This window comes from Hyperoodon ampullatus (genome assembly GCF_949752795.1).
Source record: "Hyperoodon ampullatus genome assembly, chromosome: 11".
In the NCBI taxonomy this organism is placed as follows: domain Eukaryota; kingdom Metazoa; phylum Chordata; class Mammalia; order Artiodactyla; family Ziphiidae; genus Hyperoodon; species Hyperoodon ampullatus.
The window spans coordinates 28,966,843-28,980,256 of NC_136924.1; the positions used below are offsets into that span (position 1 = coordinate 28,966,843).

Here is a 13,414-nt window from a genome sequence, read left to right on the forward strand (position 1 = left end):
GGAATTGAATGAAGGGAAACCCAAAAAGCTTCCCATATTACACTACTCAGCTCAACCCGAAGGGATGCACAAGCCAAAACCCCAGAGCTGGTGACAAGGGGAGAAGTGGAGCCACCTCCGTAGGGAAAAGGGCAGTTTCATTCTAATCAATGTTCTTAGTACCTGAAGGTGAATTCCTTCTCATCTCCCCATGAACTATTATCTGTTGGTTTTCCCCAAAATACCCCCAAGACTAGTTCTCCTTAAAATGTCTAGGTGGCTTTCAGAAGTCAGCCATCCTGAAACAAGAGTTTCAATTAGCTGGGGCCAGTAGAACCTGAAGTTGTCCCAAACTCCCAAATAAGACCATTAATTCCAAACTCGGTATCTGAAGATGCCCCACTGTGGGCGTGACATCTGATCACCTGTAATCCGGGTGTCTAGAAGTTACACTATGTTAGCTATGTTACTTTTCAAGCTAAGTCCTGTCACACCTCTTTTCTGCCTCCTCCAGGACCATCTGGAGGACTTCTAGGGAAGTGTTCCCTCTCCTGTCTGCTTCCTCTCAACCCACTCTGCTCTTTAAGCATCTTATTCATCTGAGTGGCTGGAACGTTCCCCCTAAAGCCTAGGAGTTCTAGGCAGGTAGGACACAGAATACCTAGATTCGTAGGGGGAAACACCTTCTGCCTGACTTACCTTTCCTCATCCAAATATCCCACCTACACACTAGCTCCCTAGAAGCAAACTCGCCTACCTCTGAGGATTCTACGCTTAGTGGATGGGGAAACCGTTTGCTATGAGTAAAGAAGGTAAATGGTTGAGCGAGTTACTCCTTTGGGGACTGTGGACGGTATCACATCCAATTCAAAACATTCACGCAGGTCAGAACCCACGAGGCAGCATTCCAGTTAATATTGAGACGTTAAAGAAATCGACAAGTTGTCCCCTTGCTGGTGTGGATCAACTTCCACTCATCTGCAAAAGATCACAGAGGGTTCCAAGCTCTGTTATACACCATAGTTTTGACCTCTGACACCACCTCTTTTTCCCTGTCTACCCTTGGAGGTTGTGCTGAAGAGCCAGGCAGACACCAGGAAAGAAGAGGCAGACAATAAAAAAGCCAAAAAATCACCATGGGCTTGACTCTAAGTCCTTAGCAGTGTTCAGAGCACTCTCTCTCTGACCAAGGCCCTGTCTTCCATTCAAGGTAGAGTAGCAAATTAACAAATGCCACACCAGTGACATGAGATAACATAGATCCCACGGGATCTACACGAGCACTCCCAGGGCTTAGCCAGGTCAAGGATGGCAACTACACGGCATGAGTGCTACTGCACCCCTTCCCATCCCCATGGCAGCCATTACTACTCAATCTCAGCACTCCTTCCCACTGTCTGGGCTACTCAAACCAGCACACCCAGCAGCCCCTATCCATCGATTACCGATTCAAGCTCAGATGAAATCTACATGCCCACCCCCTGGAGTCAGACCAAGCCTGCTAATGTGAGGAGAGAAGAAGCGAGCTCTGAGTTCACTCAGAGCAGATGGCCCCGGTCTGTCTTGCCCTCCTCCAGAAGCACGTGGATGACTTCTAGGGAAACGTTTCCTCTCCCATATGCTCCCTCCCCACCCCCTAAGTGCTGGCCAACACCACCTCCCCTGGACTCTAGGAGGTGCCATAAAGCAAATGCCAATGAGGATCCCACTTCTGACTGGCAGTTGGCAGGACTGGCCAAGAGCCCACTTCTCCCTCGTAAGCACTGGCTCAAGGCTGCAAATTTGGCCAAAGCGAGACAGCACCAATCCTTTTTCAGTCTGTTGTCACGGCCAGCAAAGAGGTAACCAGCTCTGTCCGCAGCCCAGTCACCACTCCCACTCCTCCCTCGTACCCACCCCGACCCACCCCTGCACCCTGGGGAGCTAGTTGAGTTTGTTACAGATCTCCAGCGCTTTCTTGTAGACCTGAGTCACATCGTCCATGTCTGTGAGGAGGGAGAAGCTGCTGTCTCCCAGCCGGTTCCGGTACCGTTTCAGGTACTGGGGCCGGGGCCGGTTCTGGAGCCCCTCAAAGTCCTGGATCTGGAGGAAGTTTTCGGCAGAGACGCAGCTGCGGATGCGCTGGCGGGCAGGGCGATTCTCCTGCAAGTCGAGCAAGTCGAAGGAGTCGCTGGACAGGACGCTGTCGTCGCTGATGACGCTGGAAGGCCGGCTGTAGCTCCGGGAGAGGCCCTCGGCAGAGATGCCGGGCTCCAGCAAGGATTCCAGTGTGGGCATTTCGGGGCTGGCCAGGGCCGGGTCCATGGTGCCCTCTGAGTACTTGCTGCTGTGTTTCAAGATGCCCTTCCTGTGGCAGGAGAGGCTGTGGGACGTCACCCTGGCCGGATCCGGGGGGCTCTGGGAGGGGATGCCGCCACCCAGCCCATCGTTACTGTCCAGCAGCTCCGAAGACTCGCTGCGTTCCGGGGACGAGTAGTAACCCGATTCTCTCTGCTGGGTCTTTTTCAAGATGCCTTTCTTGGGCATCGTGGCCGACTGTTTGGGGCTGAGTTTAGCTGGCACCTCCACTTCGGGGGCGCTTGGCAGGGGCACAGCAGTCCGGCACAAGTCCTGCTCCAGCTTGAAAGCGGGGGGTAAGGCAGGGCTGATGACGCCTTCGATGAAGCCGGTGCTGTGAGAGCGATGCTCGCTGTTGCTCCGCTTCTTCAGGATCCCTTTAGGCCGCTTGGAACTCACCTTGGACGGGCTCTCAGGCACCGAGTCCTGGCTGGACTGAGCAAAGTCATTCTCTTTCTTGGACTTCTTCAGCAACCGCTGCCGCTCCAGCATGCCCTCGGGGGCCCCGGGTTTGGCCAAGCCCTTAATTTTGGCTTCAGCCTCAGCCTGTAGCCCTGTGGAACGGTGGTGCCAGTCGATAATGCGGGCCAAGAGTGGGGACTCGGCGCTGTGCAGGGCATCGCAGTCACAGACGCTGCTCTTGTAGCCCCAGTTCACCCACCAGTGGTTGGCAATGTCCTCGATGGTGGCCCGGCGGTCGGGGTTCACCATCAACATCCACCGAATGAGGCCTCGGGCATCTATGGGACAAGAAGCAGAAGGAACAATACATTTTACGGGAGTTTCGGGCTTTCCAAAGCTGACGCTCCGGGGGCGCAAAGGAGACACACTCATTTGAGGAAAAATCCAAATGGAGCCCTGGTGCAGCCACACTATGGAGCAGGAAGCTGTAGCCTTCCAGACTGTACATCAGAAAGCATCATCAAGACTCAGAGCCACAGGCCAGTGGGCTATCACAGCCTGGCATGTTTCTCCATGCTACCAACGGAATGTCAAACTGCTGACTTTCCATCCACTCAGATCTTTATAAAATGGGGAAGGCCAGGTAACCAGGAAAGAATCCAGACCCGACCCCAAGCAGGGCCCCACCATTCCTTTGGTGGGTATCATTTTACTAAATGGGAAAACAGGTATAGATTACCATGGCTTTTAGTCCTCCAGAGTTAGGTTTATATAAACACACAGCGCTCAGGTCACCAGGAAAACGTGTCAGCGCAAAAAGGAAATTTAGGGCTGAGATGGCAAGGAAAAGGCTTCTCATCAGAGAGGGAGAGACAGAGAAGGATGGAGAGGTGTTCATACCTGGCACGCCTGGGCCTTGAGAGGGGGCCGTCCCCAAGGCTGGCCTGACCCGGGCCTTGGCCAGGCTCTGAATCCCACACCCAGGGCTCACCTCCTGTCCCTCTCTGACATAAGCCATAGCCTACCAAGCTGTCAGATCAGAGAGCTGATCTCTATCTGCTATCCGTTTAGGGCCTGTCTGAAAAACTCCATTTGTCAATTTCTGCTGCCAAAGAATTAGGGGAAAGCCCCAAAGGGATGTTGAGGAGGCCACAGGAACCAACAGACTCTCACAGCTTATAAATTGCCTTTTAAGATCAAACCATGCTCCCCAAATGGGGGTTGAATTATATCCTGGGAAGGCGCCACCTCCCCTCAGCTACTTATGTAGCTAATGAGTAGCTGGCCGGGACCTGGCAATGGAGCCAGGGGGTGAGCTACAGCCCTGAAAAGTAACAGGGTGTTCATTCGTTTGGTCAATAAATATTTTCTGAACCCCTGTAGTGTACCAGAAACTGTGTTGACACAAGTTAGCTGGTCAGGCAAAAAGGCTGCCATAGAGTTCACCCTGAATTTTCTAAAAACAAACAAACAAACAAACAAACAAAAACACATGGGTTAGCTTATTGAAAAAATGTATAGATATAGATATCTGCATATCTATACCTGTTTATACATATAAAATAGTCAGTGCTCATTATTCACAGATTCTGTATTTATAAATTCGCCTACTCATTAAAATGTATTTGGAACCCCCAAATCAATACTCAAGGTGCTTTCCACGAAGTGGCAAAAAATGTGAATTGCCCCTCCCATGCACATGTATGTTCCCAGCTGAAGCAGAACCAGGTGACAAGGCACTCACTGCCTTCTTGTTTCTGCTCTCATGCCGTAAGCAAGTGTCCTTTTCACAATCCGTTTAGTTCATGCTTTTCACATATTTGCACTTTTTATTGGTGATTTCACTGTTTAAAATGGCCCCCAAGCATGGTGCTGAAGTGCTATCTGGGGATTCTAAGGGCAAGAAGGCAGTGATGTACCTTACGGAGAAAACATACGAGTCAGATAAGCCTCATTCAGGCATGAGTTAAAGTGCTGTTGGCCGTAAGTTCGATGTTCATGAATCAACAATATATTTTAAATGAGGCGTCTTTAAACAGAAATATACATAAAACAAGGATATGGATTGATCAGTTGACAAAAACGTTGTGACCAGAGGCTCCCAGGAGTCGAGCCCTGTATTTCCCTATGAGTAGTGCTTCAGTATTCACAAACTCAGCGTTCACAGCAATGTTATAGGACACAACTGCGGCAAATAATGAGAATAAACTGTGTGTGTGTTATATACACATGTAGGATGCGCGTACTGCAATATATGAAGTGTCTGTTAACCACATTCCAAATACGGGCACCTGTGCACACCCTTTCTGTACCCACACAGTGCTCTCCCATCAAGAGATGGAGCTTATGGCCTTGGTCGCTTTGACCAATAGAACGTGGCAGAAGTGACATCATCTGGCTTCCAAGCAGACGTTAAGAAGCCCTGGTAGCTGCTTCTTCCTCCATCTTCGAGCCCTGAGCTGCTATGTAAGAAGTCCACGCTCCTTCCTAGAGAGAGAGGCCTGGGGAGGTAGCTCATGGGGAGAGAGCCCACACAGAGGGGCCCCGAGGTGTCCCCACAATCGGCCCCAACTCCAGCTACCGTCTGATTGCAACTGTAGGAGAAACCCCAAGGCAGGCCAGAAAAGCTCTAACCAACCCAGGGAATCAAGAGATAACGGCTAATAGACGTTGTTTAAACTGCTGAGTTTGTTTGGGTGTGGGAGCGGGATGGGATAGACTTGTTCTGTGGCAACAGGTCATGAAACAGCACCCATGTGCCATATCCCCGGCCAGGGCAAGGTGTGCAAAAGAGCAGCTGCCACCCTTAGAGTCTACTGAGGGGGTTTTATGTCTACGTGGACTGGAAGGGACTTCATGTAATACCTTTTCCAAAATGTGAATGTATAGTGGAGAAACAGAATCTAAGCAGGGTAAGGGCCTTGCCCAAGTTCACACAGCAAGCAAACAGGACTCCTAGCCTGCAGAGTAGAACAACTGTTCTGGAAATATCACAGCGGGAAGGTTTGGGGAAAGTGGCCTAATAAGCCAGCTCCGCCAGAAGGCAAAGATCTGGGGGGAAGAAAGAGGAAAAGCAGGAGTCTCCTTACAGACGTTGACACGAAAGCAGAAAGTGTGAGCTGGCCTCGCGCGGCTGAGCCGCTGACCCTCCACAGGCACACACCTGAGGGCTGCGTGGGCTCCCGGTACTCTCCGCTGCTGATCTGCCGGATGAGGTTTTTGTGATCGAAACCATCGAAGGGCATTGTTCCATAAACGAGAGTGTAAAGCAACACGCCCAGGGCCCAGCTGTCCACCTGGAGCAGAGAGACGAGACATATAGGAGCTGGGAAGTAGATTCCCTTCCAAACCATTAGCATCACAGACCACGAGCAGCCACCCTCAACGACCCCAGGAATGGAATTTAGCACCTGGCAGACAGGTTCCCACCACAGCCTGACACCTGATATGCAGTGCACCTGGGGCCTGTTTCAGAGCCTGACCTTTTCGTTGCAAACTGAGACCAACGGTCCCAACCCACAGAAGAAATTTCTTGAACAGATGATATTCTTTGATCCTCACTACCATTTTGTGAAACAGGTAGGGCCCCGGATTATTTTCAGCCCTATTTGGCAGATGAGAATACTGAGGCCCAAGGAAGTTAAATGGTTTCTCCAGAGGCCCCTCCCCATCCCAGTGATGGAGGTAAGACTGGAACATGGGGTTCCTGACTCCTAATCCAGGAATCCTGCACCTTCTTCAAATGGATCAGGGGTTGCAGACTCAAATGCTTACAAGAGCCAGGCAGACACCAAACATGAACAAAGAAAGAGAGACGGTGGGGTACCACGTGGAGTGTTGGTTTGAAGACAAACTGTAGAGGGCATTCACCCGTCTTACACAGGCAGCCTCCTCTGGCTAGTTGCTGTCACATAGTAATATAGACCCAGCACTGCTAGATCCTTTGGTTTTTCAAGAGAAGTCAGAAAACAGACTTTTATGTGAAATCTCCCATTTATTAAAGGTTCAATTTTTTTTAGAAAGATGGCCAAATAAAGCACTCTTGCTGGCCAGATCACAGGCTGCCAGCTTGTAACCTCAGAAATGGATCATCGAGGATCAAAGCAGCATTCATTATCTGTGAAAAATTTACAGTGTCAAGTTTCTGCAATGTTGTAAATTGGATCTTAGGCTCCTCCTTTACATTCTTGTTTTGGAAAAGACTTTCTCCTTACTGCAAGGGATAGAGCCTCTTGGCATCCATCTCTTTACCTTCTAGCCCTGCCCCAAACACTCTCAAACAGATAAATATTTGGAAGGAAACATTTCAACCCACTGAATGGCTGCTACTTAAAGTATCCTGAGTGGATGAATCTCTCTATAAATAGAACTATCTCTTTAAAAATGAGTTATCAGTCACAATTCACCCATTTTCAAAATGATATTTTCACATACCTGTGTCTTACAGTGGTCCTGAAAGCTTTAGGCACACAGAGAAATGTATTTCTCATGAACCAGAAGATGCAATTAAAATGTATTTCCTTGATCAGAAATACATGTTGTCAAAAATACACGCAAAAAGGTTCACTGCAGAGTGAGGCTGTTTGCTTTCTGTTTTGCTTGTTTTATTATAATAGGGAAAAACTGAAAACAATCTGTCTAACACTAGGGAAGTGATTAAATAAATTACAGTATATTCATACAATAAAACATTATGTCATCGTTAAAAACCATGTTTTTAGTAATAACAAATTCAGAAAAGTCACAATTTTAAGTTAGTAATAAAAGGCGAGATATACACATATATAGTGACCTCAATTATTTGAAATACAAGATCTACACTGGAAAAAAAAGCCTAAGAAGAAGTCACATAAATATTAAGTGGTTATCTCTTGTGGGGAGATTGCAGGCAACTTTATTTTCTCTTTTAGGCTGTTCTGGATTTTTCTCCCAGGTGTGTATATTATGGCTTTAATAATCATATAAGGAAACGGTTTTTTGTTTGCTTGCTTTTATGTTTGTTTGGTTTTTTTTTAAGTATTCCTAGGTTCAGTTCTTTTCTCCCCTCCAGCCCCCCACCATACACACCAGACAAGCTGCTCACCTCTGGCCCTCGGTAAGGCCTCCCGTTGACAATTTCGGGAGAGGCATAGAGTGGGCTCCCACAGAACGTTTGCAAGAACTTGTCCTTCTGGTACAGGTTGGAAAGCCCAAAGTCAGCAATCTACAAAGAGGAGCAAGACCCAGGGAGCCTGTTAGCATTACAGTCAGCATCTGCATTGGCTCAGCTCACACCACACGGACCAAAGCAGCTGAGGCGCCCCTGCGTGGCTCTGCCAGCTGGGTCACCCTTTTCTCTGCAGCCCTGAGCTTTCATGAAAGGACCAGTTGGCACAACTGGGCCAGTGATTCCCGACTGCAGTCCCTGGAACCCACTGCATGCTCTGTTACTTAAAATCACTCCTTGCAAGGACTCTATTTTCACGTCAGTGTAGACTTGTCCTGAGAAATACCCACAGAATCACATGCTCGACATTTCTGATGAACACTAAAGTGTGTAACTATTAATCTGAGACCCGTCCGTCTGTGGCCTACCTAAAATCTCACTGCCTTCATCCACAGTGGTGTACGTACCTACCTGTGCACTGGACATCACCACCTTTTATAGACCTATGCACCAATCAGAACTGTATTTTGCCCACCTTGGGAACCTAGATGAAATGGACCCACAGCACCGGGTTCTGAGTCATCATATTGCAGCCCAAACTCTGCCACTAGCCATCTGTGTGACATGGAGCAGGTCCCTTAGCTACTCTGAGCTTCAGTTTACCACCAGAAAATGGAAACCCATGATCCCTATCCTCTTCTGGATCACAGAATTATTGTGAGAATGATTTAAAAAAAAACGAATGAATCAAGGTGAATGAAAAAGTGCCTTGAATCTTTGTCTGCAAGTTCCAGGCAAATGTTTTCCCTAACCTTGCTTCTCTTGTATTGCACACCCCTTGGAATCACTCCCTTCTCCTTTGGCTTCTTGAAGTGTTTTACTATCCTTTATGGCAGCGCTCTTCTGTGTGTGTGTGCGTGCACCTATTCATATATACGTATAATGTATATATGTTACACGTATATACGTAGTATCACATATATATGTATAATGTATATATTATACATGTACATATCACATATATCACATACATTCATATAATATATATTACATATGTACTTACATATGTATGTACATATGTATATACAAATATATATATTATATGTATATAAATTCACCTTGCCTACTAGGCTGAGTCCCCCGAGGCAGGTGGCAGGTTCCACATCTGCCCCTCATCTCTGTAACATCCACTGCTTAGCACCTGCCCTCACCCAAGAAACACCTGTCACCAGAATAGGCATTATATTTTGAAAAGCACAAGACAATTAGCAGATAATACAAAATAATAACAGTAAACTTAGTTACCACTTACAGAACAACCTCCAATTATCAGGCATGGTTCTAAGCACCTTACACTCTCTATTCTAATCCTATCTAAAATCCCATTTACACAACCATGTGAATGTATTTCATGCCACTGACAGGGTACATTTAAAAGTGGTTAAAATGGTAAATTTTATGTTATGGATATTCTATCATAATTTTTTTAAACCCACTTAACAGATGAGAAAACTGAGGTTTAGGGAAATTAGGTTATTCGTCTCAGGAGAGCTACCTAGCTACCGAGTGTCTCTAAAGGTTCAAACCACTGCCCAGCGCTGCCCCTGGGTAATCTGCAAATCTCACCCAGTCTAAGCCAGCCTTCCACGCTGAGCCTCTGCGGACTTCTGCCCGTCCCCAAACTGATTTCCACTTGAAGCTTATAAATAGGATGAGTGATTCACACACAGCCCAGCTGAGGCTCTGTTTTGAAGGCAGAGCCCAGAAGAAGGCTACTTTGTAAAAGTCACCCCTGAATGAACGGAATTGCACTGAAAGCAGCTGGCGCACAACCGCCCTCAGAAAATGCAGTCTCGGGGCTCAGCTTGCACTTAATTGCCCTGAATTCCACTTTCTTATCAAGGCCCCTGACTGGCTTGCAGGAAGTTGGTTGGAAGCTTTATGAAGTGTGCCCTGTCAATCAGGACAGGAAGGGACCAGCTGCAGCCCTGGAACATCCCGAGAAGTCGGCTAAGGCAGGAACCGACACAGCACTGTGAACGCTGGCGGCATCTGGGGCACTGTGTGAGCTTCCAGACACAGGCACACACACACACACGTGAGAGGCACCCACCACCACCACGTGCAAATCCCCACACACACACACCAGGAGTGCTCCGAGTCTGGGCATCCTTGCTTTCTTTGTAGCCCTTCTGAGAAGTGTGTTTATGTTACGGCCCACTCCCATCCTCACAGACTGATGTTTATCAGCCTCTCCCAGTTAAACTGTCATTGTTGCTGACATAAGATTAATAGAAATCTAGATTAGTCCATGTTCTTGGCACTTCAGTGGAAAAGAAATATTAATCAACACACACACACACACAGCTCTCCATCCTTGAGCCACTTAAACTTGGGCTGCAGCTCTAAGATTCCATGCCGTATGGAGCTTATATCAACTATAAGATGGGAAATGGCCACTGTATAAAACTTCTCAAAGCCTCAATTTCCCATCTGTAAAATGGAGGTAGGAATAGTATCCACCCCCACGGTGTCATAGTGAAAATTAAATGACATAAAGCATGTGCCAATTACTATTTTAAGCATTTTACAAAGTTGGAGCTCAAATACATGTCCCACCTTTAAATCCACCTGGGTAGCTTTATTAGCTTCATGATACTCAAAACAATACTGGTTTTCCATTGGAGGTAATTATGTAAGGTTTCTTTTTCAAATACACATGATTTCTTAAGTGAACTGCACTAAATAAAAGTATTAAAGTGAAATAGCAAAGAAGATACTAGGAAAAGGCAAAATCCATGAAGAGAACAAAAGAAAAGACATTTGGGAAATTTGGGAAATAATGATTTTAAACATAATAAAACAAAAAGGAATCCCAGAAATGGTTCCAACCTGGAAGAGTCGTAAGCGGTGAACTAATCCTGCCCCTCGCTCTGTAAGTGAAGCAACTGAAGGTTAGAGGACTTAAGAAGCTCCGCTGAAGGTCACAGACAGAACAGCTACGTGAACATTGGGTTCTGTACGATTCTCTGTAACAGAACATCAGTTGTGTATCGAGGGTGACTCCACCAACGAGGCATCCAGCTTTGCTTTCAAAGTTGTATTTTGCCGACACACTGGTAACCTTTGGAGAAAGGTAACCACTTTGCTGGTGATGGGCTGTTGCCCTGCCCCGTTCAGAACCACCCTCTGTCCTCACACTGGGCTATTCAGTTCAGCCTGGACCCTGAAAAGGATATCAACACTCATGTCCTTAATTTCTGGAGTTTTTGTTGTTTTCATACCTTTCTAGAGGTGTGCCCTGCTGGACGAAAATCAGAGTTATACAAAGTGGGAAGTGATTATTCACATTTCAAAAGAATTAACCTCACTACAACATGGATGAACTTTGAAGACATTATGCTAAGCGAAACCAACCAGACACAAACAGATAAATAGTATATAATTCCACTTATGTGAGGTACTTAGTGGAGTCAAGTTCATCAAGACAGAAGGTAGAAGGGCGGTTGCCAGGGGCTTGGGGAGGGGGGAACGGGGAGTTAGTGGTGAACGGGCACAGAGTTTCTGGTTGGGAAGATGCAGAAGTTCTGGAGATTCATGGTGGCGATGGTTGCACAACAATGTGAATGTACTTAATGCCACTGGACCGAAAACCTAAAAATGGTAAGATTTACGTTACATATATTTTACCACCATTTTTTTAAAAGGGGATTAACCTCGGATCACTGTGAATCATCCCTGCGAGCTCACCCAGTGAAAAAGGAAGGATCAGCTTGCTGATGATTAACCACTGGGAAAGGATGCTGATGTTGATGATAATAAAAGCAACGGTCTGACAGTCATTTGCAGTGTCTGAGAGGAAGTGCACTGGACAGATCAGAGGTTGTGGAGCCAGAAGCACCTGGGGTTAACCTTGGACTTGGCACTGCTAGATCATGGGTGGGAACTGCCACTAATTTCCTCATCGGCAAAGTGGGAATAATAATAGAACCCACCTCTAAAGCTGTTCTGAGGATTGAAGACATGCACGTAAAGCCCCTGGAAGAGTCCTGGTACTGGCTGACTCTATAAACTACAGCCATTAGGATAATGCTGGTGGTTTGGTCTACTTAACAATCGTTTGCTCAGAGCCAGTGCCCACCAAAGAGCCAAGAGAAATGACTATCATTCATTTCCGAAATAAGCCTGTCCAGCATGAGAGGCTGCACTGTACGACAGGAGAAGTAAGGGATGCTGGGTTTGAGTTCAAATCCTGGCCTCGCCTTCTACCAGCTGGACCAGCAGCATCAGCACCAGCTGGGAGCCCCACCCCAGTCCTACTGAGTCAGCATCTGCATTGTCACATGGTCCCCAGGGGATTCGCTGCACGTCAGTCACTCTGAACCTGTGTTCCTTCAACTGTAAAATGGGGGGGCGGTGATGATTGTAACGTAACCTACCTCACAGGGCGGATACGAAATCAAATGAATTGATAGATGGAAAGTGCCTTAAACCACGCCTTACACATAGTAGGCCTTCAGTCAATGTTAGCGATCACTACTTTCACCTGAGTCTCAGTTTCCTTTGTTGGAAAAGGGAATTGCAATAGCCTCGACCACACGGTGTTGTGAAAAGCAAAATCAGATTACATGAGATAATAATAGTAACAGCAGCATTGCTACATGCCAGTCGTTGTTCTGTGAGCGCTACGTATATTAAATCCTCACACCAACCCAATGAGCAGGGTTCCACTGGTATCTCCATTTTGCAGGTGAGGAAGCTGAGGCCCAAGGCAGGAAAGCGGCTGGCCTGAGATGTGGGTGAAGAGCTGCACTGGCTGTAAAGCTCCACATAAAGGGGAGTTATTGTTCTCAGGTGGCTGAGGAGGAAACGGGCTTTCTGTGTCGCTCTCCAGAAAGACACACTCCATAGCTCTGTCGGGCCCTGGAGTTCATTGCTGTGGCTTTCCCGTGACAGCCTCACTCGGGTTGTCAGGAAGTGAAGGTACGGAGTGAAATGGTGAGCAAAAGTGAGTGGGGTCAGCTTGCATCGTCAGATCTAAGGTCACACCTCCTCTCGAGAGAGATGGGAAGTAACGGATCCCAAGCCATCTGGGGAAGCTCTTCACTGAGGTACCTCCAAGAAGCAGCCTCTCAGGGGATGCGAACATGCAACCACCCAGCTCATTTGACCCTGGCAGCCCCGCATGGCTACTCTGGCCACGATGACTCAGGCAACCTGGCCGTGGCCACCATCAGCACTTGGAGAGTCTCCCCCAGGGACAGCTGTCTGCAGGCTGCCTATATACAAGGTAAGGCCAGCTGAAGCAAGGATGAAAAAAGTGGCCTCCCCTTGTGAGTGTGAGGATGCTCTGTTGGATTTAGGGCAAATCTGGGTGGGTGTAGTAGAGAATTTTTATCAGGTGCCTGGTCTTTGGAGTCAAATAACCTTAGGTTTGTAGCCAACCCCATTGCTTATTAGCTGCAGGAGCTTCCTCATCTGTAAAATGGGGGTAATCAGACCCACCCCAGTGGAGACATTCTGAGAACCAAATGAAGTAAGGCGTGTGGA

The 13,414-nt window shown here is 47.5% G+C and overlaps 1 protein-coding gene across 1 annotated transcript in view; it reads right to left on the bottom strand.

Moving 5' to 3' along the window:
- Positions 1–1,902: 1,902 nt before the first annotated feature.
- The window catches only part of NUAK1 (NUAK family kinase 1), a gene marked incomplete at both ends in the record, with an annotated part of 66,903 nt that continues 55,391 nt past the window's right edge, over positions 1,903–13,414 (bottom strand). The window contains 3 exons of the mRNA XM_079715028.1: positions 1,903–3,056; positions 5,882–6,014; positions 7,802–7,921. Of these exons, the coding sequence (XP_079571154.1) occupies positions 1,903–3,056; positions 5,882–6,014; positions 7,802–7,921 (1,407 nt within the window). The remainder of the gene's footprint in view (positions 3,057–5,881; positions 6,015–7,801; positions 7,922–13,414) is intronic.